This window comes from Myxocyprinus asiaticus, chromosome 9, assembly GCF_019703515.2.
Source record: "Myxocyprinus asiaticus isolate MX2 ecotype Aquarium Trade chromosome 9, UBuf_Myxa_2, whole genome shotgun sequence".
Classification (NCBI taxonomy): Eukaryota; Metazoa; Chordata; class Actinopteri; order Cypriniformes; family Catostomidae; genus Myxocyprinus; species Myxocyprinus asiaticus.
In genome coordinates this window covers 30,347,216-30,367,458 of record NC_059352.1, presented here as the reverse complement: position 1 = coordinate 30,367,458, position 20,243 = coordinate 30,347,216, and the positions used below count along the sequence as shown (strand labels likewise).

The 20,243-nt window shown below is 38.7% G+C and overlaps 1 protein-coding gene across 1 annotated transcript in view; it reads right to left on the bottom strand.

Annotated features, from left to right (window-relative positions):
• The window catches only part of LOC127446514 (serine/threonine-protein kinase N2-like), a 119,390-nt gene that overhangs the window by 27,207 nt on the left and 71,940 nt on the right, over positions 1-20,243 (bottom strand). Inside the window, exons 3-8 of the mRNA XM_051707489.1 lie at positions 11,654-11,808; positions 8,823-8,946; positions 8,580-8,734; positions 6,844-7,057; positions 5,100-5,285; positions 810-919 (exon numbers count right to left, since the gene is read on the bottom strand). Of these exons, the coding sequence (XP_051563449.1) occupies positions 810-919; positions 5,100-5,285; positions 6,844-7,057; positions 8,580-8,734; positions 8,823-8,946; positions 11,654-11,808 (944 nt within the window). The remainder of the gene's footprint in view (positions 1-809; positions 920-5,099; positions 5,286-6,843; positions 7,058-8,579; positions 8,735-8,822; positions 8,947-11,653; positions 11,809-20,243) is intronic.

Below are 20,243 nucleotides of genomic sequence, written 5' to 3'. Positions count from 1 at the left end.
TAAAAGTGTTGTTTGCCTTAGCAAACACCACTAATTAGTATTACTACAGTTCACAGCCAACGGTTTGACATTTACAGTACAAATAACAAACCAGGCTTAATTGCACAACTGCTGATTAGTGCTCTCACATTGCCTGCCGTGAGATTAATTTGCCAACAGTAAGTCCAAACCCACAGACATGTAAGTTAAAGATCATCCAATAATCAACCCTCAATAATAAGTATAATACAATTACACTACACTAAATATTAAGCATCCATATCAGTCTTGCAGGAATGAACTGAACTGTGCTCATTGTTTTCTCAAAGGAGTAATTAATTTCACAGTCATTTAACTTGCACTCCTTTGTGAGATCTCAAGAGGAAACTTTAACAATTCCCTCAAAAGTAAATTAAAAGTGCTTGAAAACAAATGTAAAATCAATGTCTCTTTCTTAACTCTACAATGTCTCCATTCCTCCACAAGCTGAACAAACAGTAGACAACTAATGTTGATTGTGTTTACAATGACACAATCTTTAAAATTCGATTCAGGTTTGCTTGTGGAACTGTGACTAAATAATAGATACTGCCATCATAAAAGAGTGAACAACTATATTTGTGAGAGTGGAGAGATTGACATTACTTTTGAAGTTGCCTTGTGAAGTTTCCATAAGAACCGGGTCAAATCTGGGATTAACATTTCTACAGTTAATTGAAAGACAGGCTGGGATGGAGAGCATGTGTGCATATGTGTGCACATTTACTCATGTGTTGAGAGGATTATGGGATTAGTGCATGTTTTTGACCATGTGATTTAAGATTCTTTACCCGGTCAAGTTCCAGCGTGAACTTCTGGTCCCAAGACTGATTGCTAAGTGGCTTCCAATGGGTCTGTCCCACAACTGTGTTGTCCAGCTTCAGAACGGCACTGATTTCATCTGCCATAACAACAAAAAGCGACTCTTTAACTATTAGTCTTGAACAAGGATGTGAATATACAGTGGTGTGAAAAAGTGTTTGCCCCCTTCCTGATTTCTTATTTTGTCACACTTAAATGTTTCAGATCATCAAACAAGTTTAAATATTAGTCAAAGATAACACAAGTAAACACAAAATGCAGTTTTTAAATGAAGGTTGTTATTATTAAGGGAAAACAAAATCCAAACCTACATGGCCCTGTGTGAAAAAGTGTTTGCCCCACCTGTTAAAACATAACTTAACTGTGGTTTATCACACCTGAGTTCAATTTCTCTAGCCACACCCGGGCCTGATTACTGCCACACCTGTTCTCAATCAAGAAATCACTTAAATAGGACCTGCCTGACAAAGTGAAGTAGACCAAAAGATCTTCAAAAGCTAGACATCATGCCGAGATCCAAAGAAATTCAGGAACAAATGAGAAAGAAAGTAATTGAGATCTATCAGTCTGGAAAAGGTTATAAAGCCATTTCTAAAGCTTTGGGACTCCAGAGAACCACAGTGAGAGCCATTATCCACAAATGGCGAAAACATGGAACAGTGGTGAACCTTCCCAGGAGTGGTACTTGTGTTATCTTTGACTAATATTTAAACTTGTTTGATGATCTGAAACATTTAAGTGTGACAAACATGCAAAAACATAAGAAATCAGGAAGGGGGCAAACACTTTTTCACACCACTGTACATTGTAAAAATATTCATAGAAGAAAGTCAATCACATAGAAGATGTTCAAGTCAATGGCAGTGGCAGTCTAAGGCAGTGTTTCACATTGTGGCTTGGTTTGAGTTTAACTTAATTTACATTTACTTGAAGGAATAACTCACCCAAAATATACTGTCATAATTTACTCCAAAACTGTACGACCTTCTTTCTAATGCGGAATACAAAATGAGATGTTGTAATGAATATTGTGATCTGTCTTTTCATTGCAATGGTGCTAAAAACTATGCAATTTCTTGTGTAAACATAGGTTCTATGGTTTGAACGCGCAAACGGACATCAAGCTTTTCACTGAAAAATTACTACAATTATGGGTTGTTTATTGCCAAATCCTTCTGTATTCCTTCAGATATAAATGTACAAAACATTACATAATTTTAGTAAAAAATACATAACGAAAATAGCATCCTGCAGAAAATAAATTTGTAATATATTTATAAACACACGTATTTTGGCTTTCATAATATTCTTGAGCGTGCTTCATTTTAAAGTGTTAAAACAGATTATTCGTATTACCACAAGTGATTATCGTTGTGCGACAGTTTGCAGATTACATTTTTCTAATCTGTGTCAGCTTTTGTGAACCAGATGTCGCACCTGTTTTAATAACAAGCTCCCCTTCATTTTCGTAACTTTTCTTTTGATCACATCAGCAAAAAATTATCAAATGATAGAGACGTACAGATGTGCCATGTAGTCAAGCGCACCTTGGCATGTTAAAGAGATGATCCAGGTGTCTGGATCACAGTGACGCTGTCCCGGCAGCGCGTGTCAGTCAGATCACAGTGGACTTCTGCATCCTCTGCTGTAGCGCGCTCAGAAACAGCCCGCAAAATCAGAATAACAAGAATCAGCCACGAGTCTGTGGGTGCCTGATCTGCTTAATTCCTTTAGTGAATCTGGTGTTAAACCAGTGCGCGCAAATAACCGGCAAATTCATTCCCCGCTCAAGCCTGGTTTCAGTTTTACGTGAAGCGTGCACACTGATAGATACGGTCACGCTGCACACATGGATATTTACATATTGTGATATACAAGATATAGGAAAATCTCTGTCGACTGACACTTTATGTCGCCACGATATATATATATATATACACAGGTGCATCTCAATAAATTAGAATGTCGTGGAAAAGTTCATTTATTTCAGTAATTCAACTCAAATTGTGAAACTCGTGTATTAAATAAATTCAGTGCACACAGACTGAAGTAGTTTAAGTCTTTGGTTCTTTTAATTGTGATGATTTTGGCTCACATTTAACAAAAACCCACCAATTCACTATCTCAAAAAATTAGAATACATCATAAGACCAATAAAAAAAACATTTTTAGTGAATTGTTGGCCTTCTGGAAAATATGATCATTTACTGTATATGTACTCAATACTTGGTAGGGGCTCCTTTTGCTTTAATTACTGCCTCAATTCGGCGTGGCATGGAAGTGATCAGTTTGTGGCACTGCTGAGGTGGTATGGAAGCCCAGGTTTCTTTGACAGTGGCCTTCAGCTCATCTGCATTTTTTGGTCTCTTGTTTCTCATTTTCCTCTTGACAATACCCCATAGATTCTCTATGGGGTTCAGGTCTGGTGAGTTTGCTGGCCAGTCAAGCATACCAACACCATGGTCATTTAACCAACTTTTGGTGCTTTTGGCAGTGTGGGCAGGTGCCAAATCCTGCTGGAAAATGAAATCAGCATCTTTAAAAAGCTGGTCAGCAGAAGGAAGTATGAAGTGCTCCAAAATTTCTTGGTAAACGGGTGAAGTGACTTTGGTTTTCAAAAAACACAATGGACCAACACCAGCAGATGACATTGCACCCCAAATCATCACAGACTGTGGAAACTTAACACTGGACTTCAAGCAACTTGGGCTATGAGCTTCTCCACCCTTCCTCCAGACTCTAGGACCTTGGTTTCCAAATGAAATACAAAACTTGCTCTCATCTGAAAAGAGGACTTTGGAACACTGGGTGACAGTCCAGTTCTTCTTCTCCTTAGCCCTGGTAAGACGCCTCTGATGTTGTCTGTGGTTCAGGAGTGGCTTAACAAGAGGAATACAACAACTGTAGCCAAATTCCTTGACATGTCTGTGTGTGGTGGCTCTTGATGCCTTGACCCCAGCCTCAGTCCATTCCTTGTGAAGTTCACCCAAATTCTTGAATCGATTTTGCTTGACAATCGTTAGGCTGCGGTTCTCTCGGTTGGTTGTGCATCTTTTTCTTCCACACTTTTTCCTTCCACTCAACTTTCTGTTAACATGCTTGGATACAGCACTCTGTGAACAGCCAGCTTCTTTGGCAATGAATGTTTGTGGCTTACCCTCCTTGTGAAGGGTGTCAATGATTGTCTTCTGGACAACTGTCAGATCAGCAGTCTTCCCCATGATTGTGTAGCCTAGTGAACCAAACTGAGAGACCATTTTGAAGGCTCAGGAAACCTTTGCAGGTGTTTTGGGTTGACTAGCTGATTGGCATGTCACCATATTCTAATTTTTTGAGATAGTGAATTGGTGGGTTTTTGTTAAATGTGAGCCAAAATCATCACAATTAAAAGAACCAAAGACTTAAACTACTTCAGTCTGTGTGCATTGAATTTATTTAATACACGAGTTTCACAATTTGAGTTGAATTACTGAAATAAATGAACTTTTCCATGACATTCTAATTTATTGAGATGCACCTGTATATATATATATATATATATATATATATATATCTTCATATCACCCAGCCCTACTAAATGCACAAGAACATTCCATTTGAATGAATGAATGAATGAATGAATGAACAAATTAATAACTTGTGCATGCACTTATGGTATTCTGTCACATCATGTTAGGATATATGTGGGCATTCTGTAGGTGGAGTCCATGCGGTCCTTCACGTGCGCATGATTTTAAGATGAATTGGGATATATTAATTTAGATGCATCAAGGATAGCTTTTCCGTGCGTACGGATGTTTTATAAATTGTTCGTAGGAACATTTAGGAAATTGCCGTAATTTCATATTTACGTTCACAAAATTATTTTACAAATGTCTTTATAAATGAGGCCCCAGGAATATGACACATGAATCTCATGGATTACTTTTATGATACATTTGGGTCCTTTTTTAAACTTTAAAATGATGTCCACTGCCACTGTACTGATGAGAACAGTTTTTTTGTGATCCGCATTAGAAAGTCATACAGGTTTGGAATGACGTAGGTGAGTCAATTTTGACAAAATTGTCATTTTGGGGTCAAATATGACTTTAATTTGTTCTGCTTAAGACTGAAATGATAGAGCACTCCAACCATGCAAGTTCCTTAGGAATGATCTCATTCTAAATGCATCAAAGCACCCTGACTTTTAAACAGGCATTTCAAACAACTGCTTTGCCATCTGAATACGAAAGTAATAAATGCTGAAGCTACTCAACTGGACAGATCATCAGATTTGGAGAGGGTTCGGCTGCTGCCGGATTTGTTCTTGTTTCCTCGGCTCATAAATGAGGAGCGTGCCTCACCGGGGCTCCAGCCGGGCAGAGTAACAGGTGCTGTCTTAGAGCGACCCGGGACGTTCTCCAGGAGGTCCTGACAGCCCATGAGCCTCACATCTAATGTGCCTGTGGATTTACAACACAAACCCCACTGAGAGCAAGAACACTGTGCTAACCCAGATGTAAATAAATAAACATATATCACTTCTGATTCACACAAGATAAATATGCATGGAAATAAATACAAAAGTCTACTTCAAGACACATGCAGTGGTTATAGAGCCTTATATGGAAAGTGCTACTTTCTATAATGGTAAGGTAAGCTCTCTGTCTCTCTCCTTATGAGTGAAGGTCAAAGTTGTGTGTGATTGATAAAGCAGAGGGAGGGGGAGGGGAATGCTGGGAGAGCATGTGTTGGCCAGTGTGAAAAGTCGAATGTAGATCCTACATGTCTTCACTCAAACAGCTGTTATCGCTGAAGGTACAGTACCATGTGTTTTAACATAGAAAAAGGGGCCTATTCACACTGGGAGCAAATATTGGCTGTACAAGACATTTTATATATATATGTATACATATAAATATATATATATATATATATATATATACAAAAAAAAAATTTCTCCCCAATTTGGAATGCCCAATTCCCAATGCACTCTAAATCCTTGTGGTGGCGTAGTGACTTGCCTCAATCCAGGTGGCGAAGGACGAATCTCAGTTGCCTCCGCGTCTGAGACCGTCAATCCGCACATCTTATCACGTGGCTTGTTGAGCGCGTTACCGTGGAGACATAGCGCGTGTGGAGGCTTCACGCTAATTTCCGTGGCATCCACGCACAACTCACCACATGCCCCACCAAGAGCAGGCCAATTTGGTTGCTTAGGAGACCTGGCTGGAGTCACTCAGCACACCCTGGATTCGAACTCACGAATCCAGGGGTGGTAGTCAGCGTCAATACTCGCTGAGCTACCCAGGCCCTACAAGACATTATATTGTAATATTGCATTCACATGGGCCTATTAATCCGAATGAAAATTCATCTGACAAAAGCAAAGGTCAATATTTATTTCCTTTATCCAGTAATAATAAAAACTAATCTAACATTAAGATATATAAGCCTTTGCATGTGGAATTGATCATGGACCCGCTACTATGTACGTACTCCACCACACTTGGTGGCGCTAAAGCACAGAAAGCTATTTTACCAATCACCATAAACACCAAAAGGAAGAATTCTACATGGCCATTACTGCAACTAGAGGAATTAAAAAAAAAATCTTCTCCTTTTTCTTTGTGGCTTGTTCACTAACAGTAAAGTAGAGCTTTACTTGCTCATCTTTCATCTTTTTGTTCAATAGCTGTTAGCAAATTTTTTAGTGTTTGGCTTTCTTATATTTGATGGTAGACCAGCTAAAGGTACAATGAGCCACCTATGACACTGCAGCTAATTTGGCTTTTGTTCAGGCCAAAGAATATTTTTTTTTCACTCTGGGTGTAAAACACGTTTTGAGATTCCCTTCTTTTTTTTTTTTTTTTTTTGCTTCAATGTTGATGTGAAAAGGTCTTTATCCTGTTACCAGGTGTCATTACTAAAAACATGCTACAACAGGAAGAGTCAAAAAATTATATAAAGTGTTTCGAAACCCCTTTTCTATTGTGTGACTGCATGGCATTGTTTTGTTACCGGTCAGGGCAGCAGGTTTGGCTACAGTGCTGTACTGATTGCTGGTGGACATGATGCTATGGCGAGGACTAAGAGGTGGAGAAGACACCATGGCTAACTCCTCCATGATCAGACTGGCCTTCGGGTGGTTTTTGGACAGCTCACTGAGTCTCTGCTCCAGAGAAAACTTCAGTAGGTCTAACTTCTGACTGGACTCATTCAAACGGGCCAGAGCCTGCAAGACAGAGTTTAACAGAGCTTACAAATGCAAACCAACAAAACATTAAAAATTTATTTTTTTAACAAAGCCTCAGATTAACAGAGACTACAGTAATTGTCATTCAGTAGTGGTACAAATAAAAAACAGAAGACCTCAGAAAGATAGGCAGGTTTTTGAAGCCAACACAAAGATAAACACTGGTGTATGCAGAACTTTGGCAGAGTGAGTGGAAATCTCCATGGTACATCTATGGGACAATGCCTGGTCGTATGCCATAGTTCAACACATACACTCCTTACTAACTTGTGACACTGCTGCTGCAGAGATCAGGGATTCACATTTCTCTGTGACCAAACAGTCTCATTCATTACATCAGATCAATCTCAAGAAAACTGTTGCAGTTAGGTTTTTGTATTTTTTGAGACTGTGTGTACTTAAAGGTGAAGTGCGTAATTTTTGCTATGTAAACATACTTCCTCCTATCTCAACTTAATGTGGATAGACAACTATAAGTAAGCCATTTGTAGGTCGACTTCCTTGAAAATTGTAAACACTGCGGCTCTGTATCACTTTCAAAACAATGCTCTGCTTGTTTGAGCATCCTGACCGCCCCCCGCAGCAACACTGGCTAAACCAATGGCATATAGGGGGAGTGTTGGAAAAACCTCTTTGAAAACAAGCTATTATTTTGCAATTCCATTTGTTGCTGCTAGTGGCCCAGAAATAAATGTGTTTTAAGCGAGTTCAGTTATTTTGCTAACTTCAGCCATTTTATTAACTTCTACCACACACCTATCCCTCCAAAACCCCACTGTCCAAAGACATGTCAGCAAACCCAAATGTGCAAAATCCACTGATATCTGCCAGGTAGTAGACATTTTATGCACGGTTTTCCAAAAAAAAAAAAAAAAAAAAAGGAAAGAAAGAAAAGTGCGTTATAGCACCTTTAAAATGGAAAATGAAATTTCTCATCATTTACTCACCCTCTTGTCAAACGAAGATGTTTTTTAAAAAAATAATCTCAAATATATCACACCTATAAGTGATATAGTAGGTGTGGGTCTGAAACAGATTACTATTTAAGTCCTTTTTTACTATAAAATCCACTTTCACTCTCTTCTTCTTTTGTTCTGGGGATTCGCATTTTTGTGCATATGCCACCTACTGGGCAGAGAGGAGAATTTATAGTAAAAAAGGACTTATTGATCTGTTTCTCACCCACACCTATCATATCGCTTCTGAAGATATGGATTTAACCACTGGAGTGGTGTGGATTACTTTTATACTGCCTTTATGTGCTTTTTGGACCTTGAAAGTTGTGGCCACCATTCACTTGCATTGTAAGGACCAACAGAGCGGAGTTATTCTTCTAAAAATCTTCGTTGTGTTCAGCAGAAGAAAGTAAGTCATACACATCTGTGAGTTTTGGGTGAACTATCCCTTCAAAGGCATATAGATAAATGAAAAACTATAATGACTCAAATGGAAACAGTATACTTATTTCATTGTTGACATACAAAAAGGAAATGGCGCTGACCTCTGAATGAGCTTTTTTTTCTGTCACCTTTCCTGTTCCCAGCAATTTCATCACATTCTTTGCACCTTCAGCCACAGCAGACTCTATCCGGAAGTGATGTCGTAGCTCCTCTATCCTCAAGTCCAGCGGACTGATGATAGGCTTGCTTGTAGACACTGTAATGTCAGGATTTATGCCATATTTCCACAGCTCATTTAAAGTGAAAATGTATAATTAAAAGAGTAAATAAGCTAGACCACAAACCATCGTTGTTCTCGTAGTTTATCTCGCTTGTCTGGCTGGCTTTGAGGATCTGCATTCGAATGAACTCTATCTTTGTCTTACTGTCCTGAAGCATCTGTTGAGCTGCTGAGAGCAGTTTGCGGTCCTGCAGATAACACCACCGAAGGAAAATAAAAACAGGAAAATGAGTATTTGAATCAGAAAAGGAAAGGAGCAAAATATGCTGTTTTGAAAAACAAGTCTACAAATGGGTACAACTTTATTAAGTAATAATTAACCAACATGTTATTTCTGAACGAATTGGTAGTTCATGTACTATCAAATATGAATTAGGGTTTCATGACATCTCAATTTAACATCAACTAATGAACTGTTAAGTATAACACATAATCTCAATCAGTCAATACAGCATTCCAGAGGTACAGAAGTGTGTAACAACAGCTTTGACATTATTATATTATTCTATTATACTGTGAATATTCACAATTTAACTTCTTTTTTAATGTTACTAAAGTTATTATAAAGTGAAACAATCCAAAATTTGTATTTAAACAATACATCTATCAATGTGTCCATTTCACTACTCAATGCAGTATAAATGTTTGTTTTCCTCCTTGTAGTTTGATATGATATGTCAAGGGGTATGTTAACATGTTTCCCTGTCACATACAGTATTCAAATCCAGTGACTGTGAATGCATCAGGAGTCTCTGTGGAAGCCAAACTTCCTGTAAGAAGCCATTAGAGGCTGACGTTACCTTTGAGGCCTTTCCTCCGGATGTCTAAAGCAGCTGGGAACCTGCATGCAGGACTCACTACTTCACAGAACTAACAATTCATGACGGACCAGGCAAAAAGTTACATGCATTCCCAGTCTGATATTTTGTACACATTAAAGTTGACGTGTGTAATTATTTATAATTAAATAATTAATTTTACCTTTTTCAACTAAAGGTATACTAAGAAATTGCTCCCACACATATATATATATATATATATATATATATATATAAAATTACACAAAAAATGAATAAGGTGTTTTATTTAACATGGAACAGGTCGCCTCATGGGGCATGGGGAGGGGTTTGAGATCACATGACCAGCCAAATGGCATTTACTTTATCTTGGTAACCCCCCTTTTATTTGAAAACATTTGCTTGTGGAATAAATCATGGCTGACTGTAGATTGTGTATTTATTCTATAGCAACTGAAAACTTTCGCATGATTCTGCATCCACACCGCTAGGTGTCATTATAAAGGAGCCGTCACAATTACCTTTGCATGGCAAAATATAACAACATGTGAAGAAGACATGGGCGGATGTAAAGCGAGTGTGAAACCAACAAAAATTACTTTGGTAAAGTTATAAATAAACTCACTGCTAACATGATTTCATCATCCATTGTGAATATTCAGTGTTGCTGTACAAAGCACTGCAAACACAGAGGTATGTCACGGATCCTTCTGACCCACCTACCAATTTCACACAACCCTCTCACTCTCCTGAGTACTGATCACCCACACCTGCCTCCAATCATTGCATCAATCAACCCCTCCATATAAACCTCACTCCCAACAACTTCCTATTGGTCAACGCTGTGAATTTGCATGTCAAAGTTTACCAAAATTTAATTTGCATAGGGAAATTTTTCACCTCCGGAAATCCATCAGGCCAAATTCCTAATCGCGTGAATTCCCATTGAGATGACTGTATGCCATATCAAAAAATCAAAGAGTCTTTAATGTGAAGAGACAACTGTAAGTAAGCACAAGCCATTTGTGAATATGTATAAACATTGTGGCTGTGTGGCACTTTAACACTGCTCTGTTAGTGTGAGCATCCCAACATGCCAACATTGGTTCAACCAATGGCATATGTGTGGGTCGGGATTACCTGTTTGTCGAACAATGGAAGACAGGAGAGTGTTTGAGAAACCGGTTTAGAAATAGTCATCTTTTTTTAAATTCTGTAACAGCTTTAAAAATCTTGAATAGCGTAGTTATGAGCCGTAGAAATGTTGGAGTATCACTTAATCGGTGTGAGTCAAATAAAATGAAGTCATGAGCATGTTTTTGTGACATGCTTTAGGGAGGATACAAAACTGTTTATACATCTGGAAATGAATCATATTTTCTTGTTCTTAATCCCCGTGTTTATCACTCCCTATATCTTTTATCACAGGCTGTGATGATTTTACAGACTTCCCTTGTGAATCCAAGATGCTAGTTTTAACCACAGAGGCGAAATTGTAATTAACGGTGCCGTTCTTGATAAAAGCAGCACAGGGAGGGGAGGACACTCCAGACCAAAACCCAGCCAGAGAGCAATTCTGCAGATAGTATATATTTAGACACAAAACATGTACAGTAACCAGCACCAAGTTTTTTTTTTTTTTTTTTTTTTTTTTAAAAGAGGGAAAGGGTGGTGGAACTGCACTGTTCTATTTGAGTTCTCCTTATTGTCAGCTGCACCCCTGGGGGCTACAACCATGACATTGGCACATGTGTATAAATAAGTCTGTTCAGTCATTGGTTTGCTTTACTACTTTTGGAGAAAGGAGAGGAGATATTTCAGCCCACATTAGTGGATATGTTTGCTCACATCTGTTTTCATTTCTTGGGATGAAACCTCTCTCACAAACACTTTTAAAGATCAAATAGCCTCACCTTCTCTTGGAGTAGGAGGGATGAATGCTATTTAGTGCAATTCTTTTTAATAATGCTCCTGAATGTCCTGAAACTTTTGCTAAAAAGACACTTGGGAGTATTTTTGCCTTTCTTTATCATAGAACACATCAGACACACAAAAACTACACAAGCCACACAATGACTTGACACTGAAGCCATTCTACCTTGGAAGAGCCGTTGGAATACATCTGTATCATATTTTCAGCTCCCTGTTTCACTTTGAGCTCGATGTCGGCCTGTTTCTTCAGAGCGGCCAGTCGGCTACTGTTGGTGGATGTCCGGACTTCACTCTTGGGGGTGTCTGGGGTTAGTGGGTACTCTGACATGAAACAAACACAAACCAACATCAAAGACTTATTATACTGTATATATACTGTATACATATACATTTAGGAAAGATTACAGCGAATATAAACACGTGGGCAGGAAATGTAAACAAGATTAGCAAAACCGTGCTTGATTTTGCAGGGTGGATAGGAAATGCCAAAAAAACAGGACAGCTAGTGTGAGGAACATGTAGAAACAATATTTTAAATAACATATAACTGCACTGAAATACAAAAACAAAAGAGTGGCTGAGGATGCTAATGCTAAACTTAGATTAGCATAGCAATAAATCCTGAGACATGTTCTTGCTTTTAAACCTTTAGATATTTCTGCAATCTTTGTGAAATACTTCACATACTGTTGGGAATTTTTTTTAAAAGGGTCATGTCATGAGGAATCAAATTTTCCTTGATATTTTGGCATACAAGGAGGTCATTGTACTATAAAAACATTATCTCCAGTCCAAAAAGAGCATCTGTTGTTTCCACTCTGCAAAAAAAGACTTATTTTGAAATCGGCCACATTGCGACAACAACATGTGGTGTTTATTTGAATAGCCCCACCTCAAAAACATACATAATCTGCACAGTAAAAGAGAGAGTGACTGAAGTAACCCAACACTTAAAGTGGTAATATTGTTACTGTAGATTGCTTTTAACCAACAAAAAGATTACGATTTTGAGAAATGTCCCCCAGACGCTGTGCTACTGGTTGTGGAAAAACTGCATATTTGCGTAGCCTTCTGAAGGATCGCAATGTTAGGAATGAGTAGTTTATTCAAATTCAAAAATGTCAATGTCGGATTATACATTTGTTTGACACATTTCTCTATGGATTCTTTTAAAAACCATTATGGCTTTGCAAAGAAACTTGTATTGAAAGATTGAGCATTGCCAACTATATTGGACATGGCAGTAATGCCAGTGAGTAACACATTTAATTCCAATGTTTAATTTGTCTGTCTTTGTTTGACATGTAGGGGATTGTATGGTCAGCCTTTTTTAATAGCAAAATAAACCATGATGAGGACTCCAACATGAAGTGAATCATGCTTATTACATTTACATTTATGCATTCAGCAGACACTTTTATCCAAAGCGACTTAGAGTGCACTTATTACAGGGACAATCCCCCCGGAGTAAAAAATCGATATTATGCAGCACTTTGAAAGATTGAGTGTAGCCTATCACGTCTATCACTTGACGTAAGTTGTCTTCCAATCACCTAAGCAGTAGCACCACATTAAAATAAAATATAAAATGTGTGTGTATTTTGGCTTTTTATCTAAACCCGGCAGTTAGGAGTAATACATGACTCACGGGATATCCAAATACTGAAAAACTAAAGTAATGCGTAACATGACGAGCCTCCATCTACCAGTACATAGGTCAATACAAAGCCAGCGATATGTGCTTCCTTTACTCTCAACCAGGGTATGAAATTAACCAAAAATGCTGGTACTTTTTTTAACAATGGCAGGTACTGTAAATTAGGCTCATCTTCTGGCCGACCTTTACATTTCAGACCCTGTACAGCTTCTTATAGAGTGCACATATGAAGAGTTTTCTTCTCTATATCAGTGGCCTGCAAGTTGAGTTTTGTTCTTTATGTGAGCACTGCAAATGGTCTCAGGCCATCTCAGGAGGTGCTCACTGTAAAATAAGTTTAAATCACTCCAGCAGTTCACATTTTACTGTACATGAATTGTGAACAGCCTATATACTGTAAAAATCTAAGTGGCTGGTAAAATTGGGTATAAAATGCTAGTTTCATACCCTGCTCTCAACCGAGGTGTGGAAAATGCCAAAGATCTGCAGTGAAGCCATCATAGATATCAGGTGTGAGGGTGAGTTAGACTAACTATAAGAGATATGAAATAAGAAAATGCAATTGCAGGCTAATATGTCTTTTCACTTGATCTTAGCACAGCATATTTTGCATGTGTGACCAAATTTCGCACTATGTGACTAAAAATGTGTGATTTCTCTCACCAGTGATTGAGTAGTATATTGATGAAGAAGTTATTAGCAGCGAGATCCTTCACTGTGTGTTGAGAGTAAAAGTTTGGTTTAACTTGTTCTTTGTGTTCAAAGACGAGATCCAGGTCTATTTGTCACTGCATAATGTCTCTTTTAATACCTAACTTTCTGTTCTTTAGTCAGTTGTTGATTTAAAAAAACAAACTCTAAATCACCCATGGATGTGCTAAAAAAAACATTACGCATGTTCTCTCTCGCTAAATGCGCTCAAGGGCTGATGTCAATACTCTTAAAGAGACTGTACCGATTTAGCATGTGTTCTACATATCAATGTAAAATACTTGTAAATAGTACTATGCTCCTTCCTGCAAGAATAATTTCATGGTACATTCAACACTTTGATAACAAAGAACTTCACTTTCTTTAAATCAAAATCACATAACATGTTAAGAAATGTATAGTCAAACAATATGGGGGTGTTTTTTTTTCTCTTCTTCTTTTGATTAACATTTTGATAAGTTGTGTAATAAACAGAAATTACAATGATATAATGACACCCAGTGATGGACTTGTGCAGGCAGGAAGAATGCAAATATTCTCTCAGGTGACAGCGCGTACCAGTTTCTCAAAGACTCTCTGTGAGAACAAAGACAATCATGGAATAGCTTGCACAAGCTTGAGCAAATACCAAAATGAACTTAAAATACCAAAGGAGAAAACCTACAGATTGTCAGTAATAACGGTTTGACTTTTTTGGTCACCTAACTAAAAAGAACTTATAGTAGTTGACACAATATCATACACAAAATATTACAACTTTTGAGACTAAATGTTACAAATTTTTTATCAAACACCACAAACTACTAAGCAATTCTATGATTTTCTCCCTCTGAAACACATGCACACAAAACAGAGTAGATTTCAGGCTTATTTTATGATAATCTGAGGTTCAGAATGATGAGATCATCCACTCATGTCCTGACAAGAAAAGTTAACCACAAATTTTACACCTGCAAAGGTAAAGTGGAAGCCCTATTTCTGCTCCTCTCCCGCAATCTCGCAATTGTGACAAACATGTAACAAAAATTAGTTACTCCAAATTCAAAACACAGAAATTAAGCAATAAAGATGGCAATTATTTAGCCAACTATGGGTAGATTTTGGTCAAAAACAAATAATTTGCATTATCTACAAGAATAACATTTACATAGCAATGTTCACACAGTCAGTGTTTGTTTTTGACAACTATATTTACTAACAGGTGAGACTCACAAGAATGTCTCAAATACTGTCTGTATGAAACAAAAACTGAAGTTTGCTTCCATTTAATTCTCGCGATAATCATGAATAATACCTGTAACCATTGCAAAAGTAACTACAGGAAGTATACAACATGCCGACATTTGTTACATTGCAAATTCACAACAGGGCTGGGCGATATGCAAGAAATATCTTCACGATAGTTAAAAAAAATATATATATATATTGTGATATCTGATTACATCGTCAACCCCCTGCCCCCACTGCCGAGGGTGCATGTAATATTTTTGCCTTATTGATTTTGTTTTAAAAATGTAATTAATATATTGAAACATGAAAAACTTAAGCCAAAAGATATTTCTAAATTCAAATTGCACTTCAAACGAAACAAAAAATCAATTAAAATAGTGGTAAAAAAAAAAAAAAAAAAAAAAACATATATAAACCACCTCCCATTTGCCATCATGCAAGTATCCGTCTATGACAACAGGTGGGAATAATTACTTGTACAAACTAAGATAAAGAAAATTATAACTGTAAACAATAATAATAATAATAACAACTGAAATATAAATTAATTTGAATAGTGTTTTGGTATTATTTTATGAATCTCACACACACACACACACACACACACACACACACAGCCTATAAAAAGGGAATCTACAGGGTTGAGTTCACAACGCATGTTAGGCGTGAACTGCTCCATGGAAACAAAGCATACTAAACTCACAGCATCTCCTGAGATGATCCGAGTTCATTTGCAGCATTCTCATAAATTATACAATTTTTGCTAACTGTTTTCGAACGACTGGAACAGAAAAGAAAGTGATAACTCTTTACATGCACAAGTTCTACGAGACAGGCTTGTGCTGCACACCTCTGAACAAATGCATCAATGGCTTTTCTGTCGTCTGTTCTTAAAAATATAATAAAGTGTGTTTCTTCAAGCACATGTCTTTGTGTCCAACAGAATTTATTGTCATGTGTCACTCCGAGACGTTTTACAAGTCGCCCACCACAGTGGTGGGTAAATGAGAAAAATTATCCGCCACTGTGCAAGAAAACTTGCATTTGGCGGGTGCTAATTTAATTCCCTGGGCTACTAATTAACATATGTGCCGATTTTGCAACTACATGGTTTTGTCATTTCTCGATATTGTTGATCATTGTCTGTCAATGAGTGTCAAAATCGGCATCGAGATATTTGTCAGATATCGTCGATATTCTATACATCATCCTATCGCCCAGACCTAATTCACAACTGACCCTTCACTAAGCTCTGCCCCCCTTGGTTACCGTTGCTCGCTCTGAAAAGCTCTGCAGAACTTTGCAGAGTAATGACTGGGAGATTGCCATGATCTGTATGGTTTTTGGCCAAATATTCTCATAAAAGAAATGGATATTCTTATGTGGGCTGGAATGAAGAGTGACATTTTAAGGCATATTTATCTGACATTTAATGGAAATGTTTTTTTTAAATTACACAGTAATTTGATAAACTGTGGAGACTGTGAATCAGAATTGAGGCAAACGATTATCAGTCACTTTAAAAGAGAAAACAGTAATTTGATGGCGATACACACCTGATACATTAGTGTAAACATAATGAACAGAACTGCTCATAACGTCTTACAACACAATCACTATGATGCTGTGAAGTCTTTATTTACTGTCTGTTGCCTTTACTTAGACCTGAATCAATACATAAATGAAATGACACAAGTTATTAGCTTTAATTTACCTTGGAGCAAATGTAGGTGTCCTTGCTGATGTTACACATGTTCATTTTGGAATGAGGGCTGACAGTTTAATCCATAACATGTTCTTCTCAAGATTTATTAAAAGATTTTAAAAGAAAAAAACAAAAAAAAAACACTGCTTGTATTCTCTCTAGGTACAACATGTCACCTATTACCAGTGACCCAGCAACGTTTTTTTAATTTATTTACTTTTTTTGGATCATTTCTATAAAATTCGGCATAAAACTACTGAAATGCAAATGCACCGTAGGCCTTGGCCGTCAGAGACGACGTAAACCTACAGGCCTTGGATGGGGGCTTTGGGCACCCGTGTCAGGTGGTGGCGCTCTGCGGGCATAGGTGCACTGCGAGCGCCTTTATCCACCGGGGGATTGCCGAATAGCCCTTGGCCGCCCCACCATCGAGGGTAGTGAGGGCGGGGAAGCTGAAAAGATTGGGACCGGGCAGTAAAAAGTGCCTCCCGCAACCTTGTCAGCTCTTCATGCACTTCCGGGAAGAAAGGAACGGGGGCGGGGCGTGGCTTTGAGCGGCGCTGCGAGCCCAGGAACCAATCACCGAGCCACGAGGTTTCAGGGAAGAGCAGTGAGTTCCACTCTAGCCGATGCTCGCGGCTGCCCGGGAAAGCATGTCGTCATCTCCGCGTCAGCCTGTAACTGGGCAATCGTCCTCGAAGGGAGGAGCCCAGCTGAGGCATCCAACTGGACGAGCCCATTCTCCGATGCTGCGCTCGAGAGCTCATCACTTTCGTGGGCTCTGAATAAGAGGTCGAACTCACCGTGAGACAAGCCGGTGGACTCATCCGGAAGCCCGATCAGGGCAGACGAGCGTACTGGGGAATGGGAGGTCCGCGGGGGGATACCCCGCGGAGGCGGTCCCATTGGAGTCCCCAAATCGCCCCCAGTGCTAGCCGCGCTGGCCTCATACCCGTGGGTAAAAGGACCGAGGCGGGGAGCCTCTGAGGTGGCTTGCTTTCTTACGAAGGCAAGCCGCGACCGCAACGTTGCCATGGAAAAATCCTCAAAATGAGAACATGACCACCCACGAACGCTGTCTCCGCGTGCGCAATGCCCAGACACAAAAGACAGTGATCGTGACAGTCACATGGCAAGAGATAACGAGCGCAACCAGGAATAACACACAATCGGAAAAGCATCTTTAGAAAGACGCATCTTTAAAAAGACGTTTCGTGTGTGCCGCTCTTTTAGAGAAATATACTCTTTTATTTCTGCCGAAGAGCCCAGGGGCATTCTCTGCAGTGCACCAGTGCAGAGGGGGCAGAAGCCGCTGAAATGCGCCGTCAGATCCAGCAGAGGTGAATGAACAGTAGTATTCAGCTCAGTGAGCAAGACCGTTCGGCTCCGAAGAGAAAATCTGAATGAGTGGTTGCATACCAGCATCTTTTATACCCGTAATTCCAGGGGAGTGGCATGCAAATACCACTCTGCAATTTTCACTGGCCTTTTATCAAAGACCAGAAGTGTCTTGGGCTCCCAAGAGTGACCCCTAGTGTCACTACATCGACACAACGTCGAGTGAGTGACAGATAGGGAACCAATATATCGGTCGACCTCTAATATATATATACATATATACACACAGTATATATATATATATATATATATATATATATATATATATATATATATATATAATTAATTGGCACCAATATATCGGCACTGATAACAGATTTCTGGAACTATCGGTTATCTGCAAAAATCCACACCAACAGTTTTCTCTGTTGTGTCCGGTGCTGGAGTGGCTGGGAAGGGTTCGCTAATGTTATACAGTATGAGAGCGGCCTCTAGAGGCGAAATAAAAACTATCACTTCACTGATGCCTTATGGTGTTTGTTTTGGCATGTGAGACTACACTATGCATGGAACGGAACACTTCAGATGTGGATTTAAAACATCAACAACGAAAAGGTATGTATACAGTACACTACAGTACTGGTTGTCATATCATTCTAAAGTAATTAATTTGTTGACTACATGCTGCATTAGTAGAGAACAGCAGTATGTTTGCCGACAAGGCTGAGAAGACACTAACATTAAAGCTAACCTCAAGCGGTTAGAACAATGTGACAAAAATACACGCAAGTCCTACCCAAATGTTTAAATGTCACGATTGTTACCATCTATTACCATCTGTTTGCATTAGTTTATATCCAGCTGGTAATGTTTATGCATTCGTTAGCCAGCTAAGTTGCATATTTAAAGCTAGTAATGTGAGAAAGCAAATTCTCCAGCCATTTAGCTCCTTTATGTTTCAGTTTAGGAGCCAATGGCTCCTAAGTCATTTTTTTAGTCTGGAGCCCTGCATATAGTTATTTTACTATCTTAAAAAATGCACCACTCCAGTGTGAGACACTTAAAACTCGGTACAACAGTCAAAGATGTCCATCTAGTGCATACTTACATAGAAAATCAATTTTACTGCTGCTGTGTAAATGTAGCCTATGTAAACACTTTAAAGCAAAGTAACTGGCATATAAACATTTGTGTACTCAAGCATTTACACTCAATGAGCACTTTATTAGGAACACCTGTTCACCTACTTATGCGATTAATCAGCCAATTGAGTGGCAGTGCAATGCATAAAATCATGCAGATACGGGTCAGGAGCTTCATTTAATGTTCACATCCACCATCAGAATGGGGAAAACAACTAATCTCAGTGATTTCGACCGTGGCATGTTTGTTGGTGCCAGACGGCTGGTTTGAGTATTTCTGTAACTGCTGATCTGGGATTTTCACACACAACAGTCTCTAGAGTTTACTCAGAATGGTGCCAAAAACAAAAAACATCCAGTGAGCGGCAGTTCTGCAGATGGAAATGCCTTGTTGATGAGAAAGGTCAACGAAGGTCAGACTGGTTCGAGCTGACAGAAAGGCTACTGTCAGCATAAATAGCATTTCAGAATGCACAACACGTCAAACCTTGAGGCAGATGGGCTACAACAGCAGATAGTGTTCCTAATAAAGTGGTCAGTGAATGTATATGGCATATTGTAATCTAACTAGTCATTTAAAAAGCTGAATGAGAGACAGCGCATAAAGAGCAAACAAACTGCAATATGGCTTTCATTACATTGATTGTCATGAAATGTTTGGAACTGTCCAGAAAAAAAAACAAAAACAAAAAAACACAGACAGCTACTCCACTTGGAGTGAGGAAAAGACACACTTCATGTCCTATTTCTCCCCAAATCCATATCCCCCTCTTATAGACAGAGTTTGTCTACAGGTTGCTTCTGCTTAACCTTATCTTGACAAAACATAACACATGTCTAGGCTTGACGTACTGTATATTCGCATAGACTAACCAAGAACAGACAGCCAGTAAGACGCTAACCAATGTATGTGTATGCAGAAAAAGCAAATATACGATTAAAATCACAACAGAGGTCCCTTGAAGCACAACTC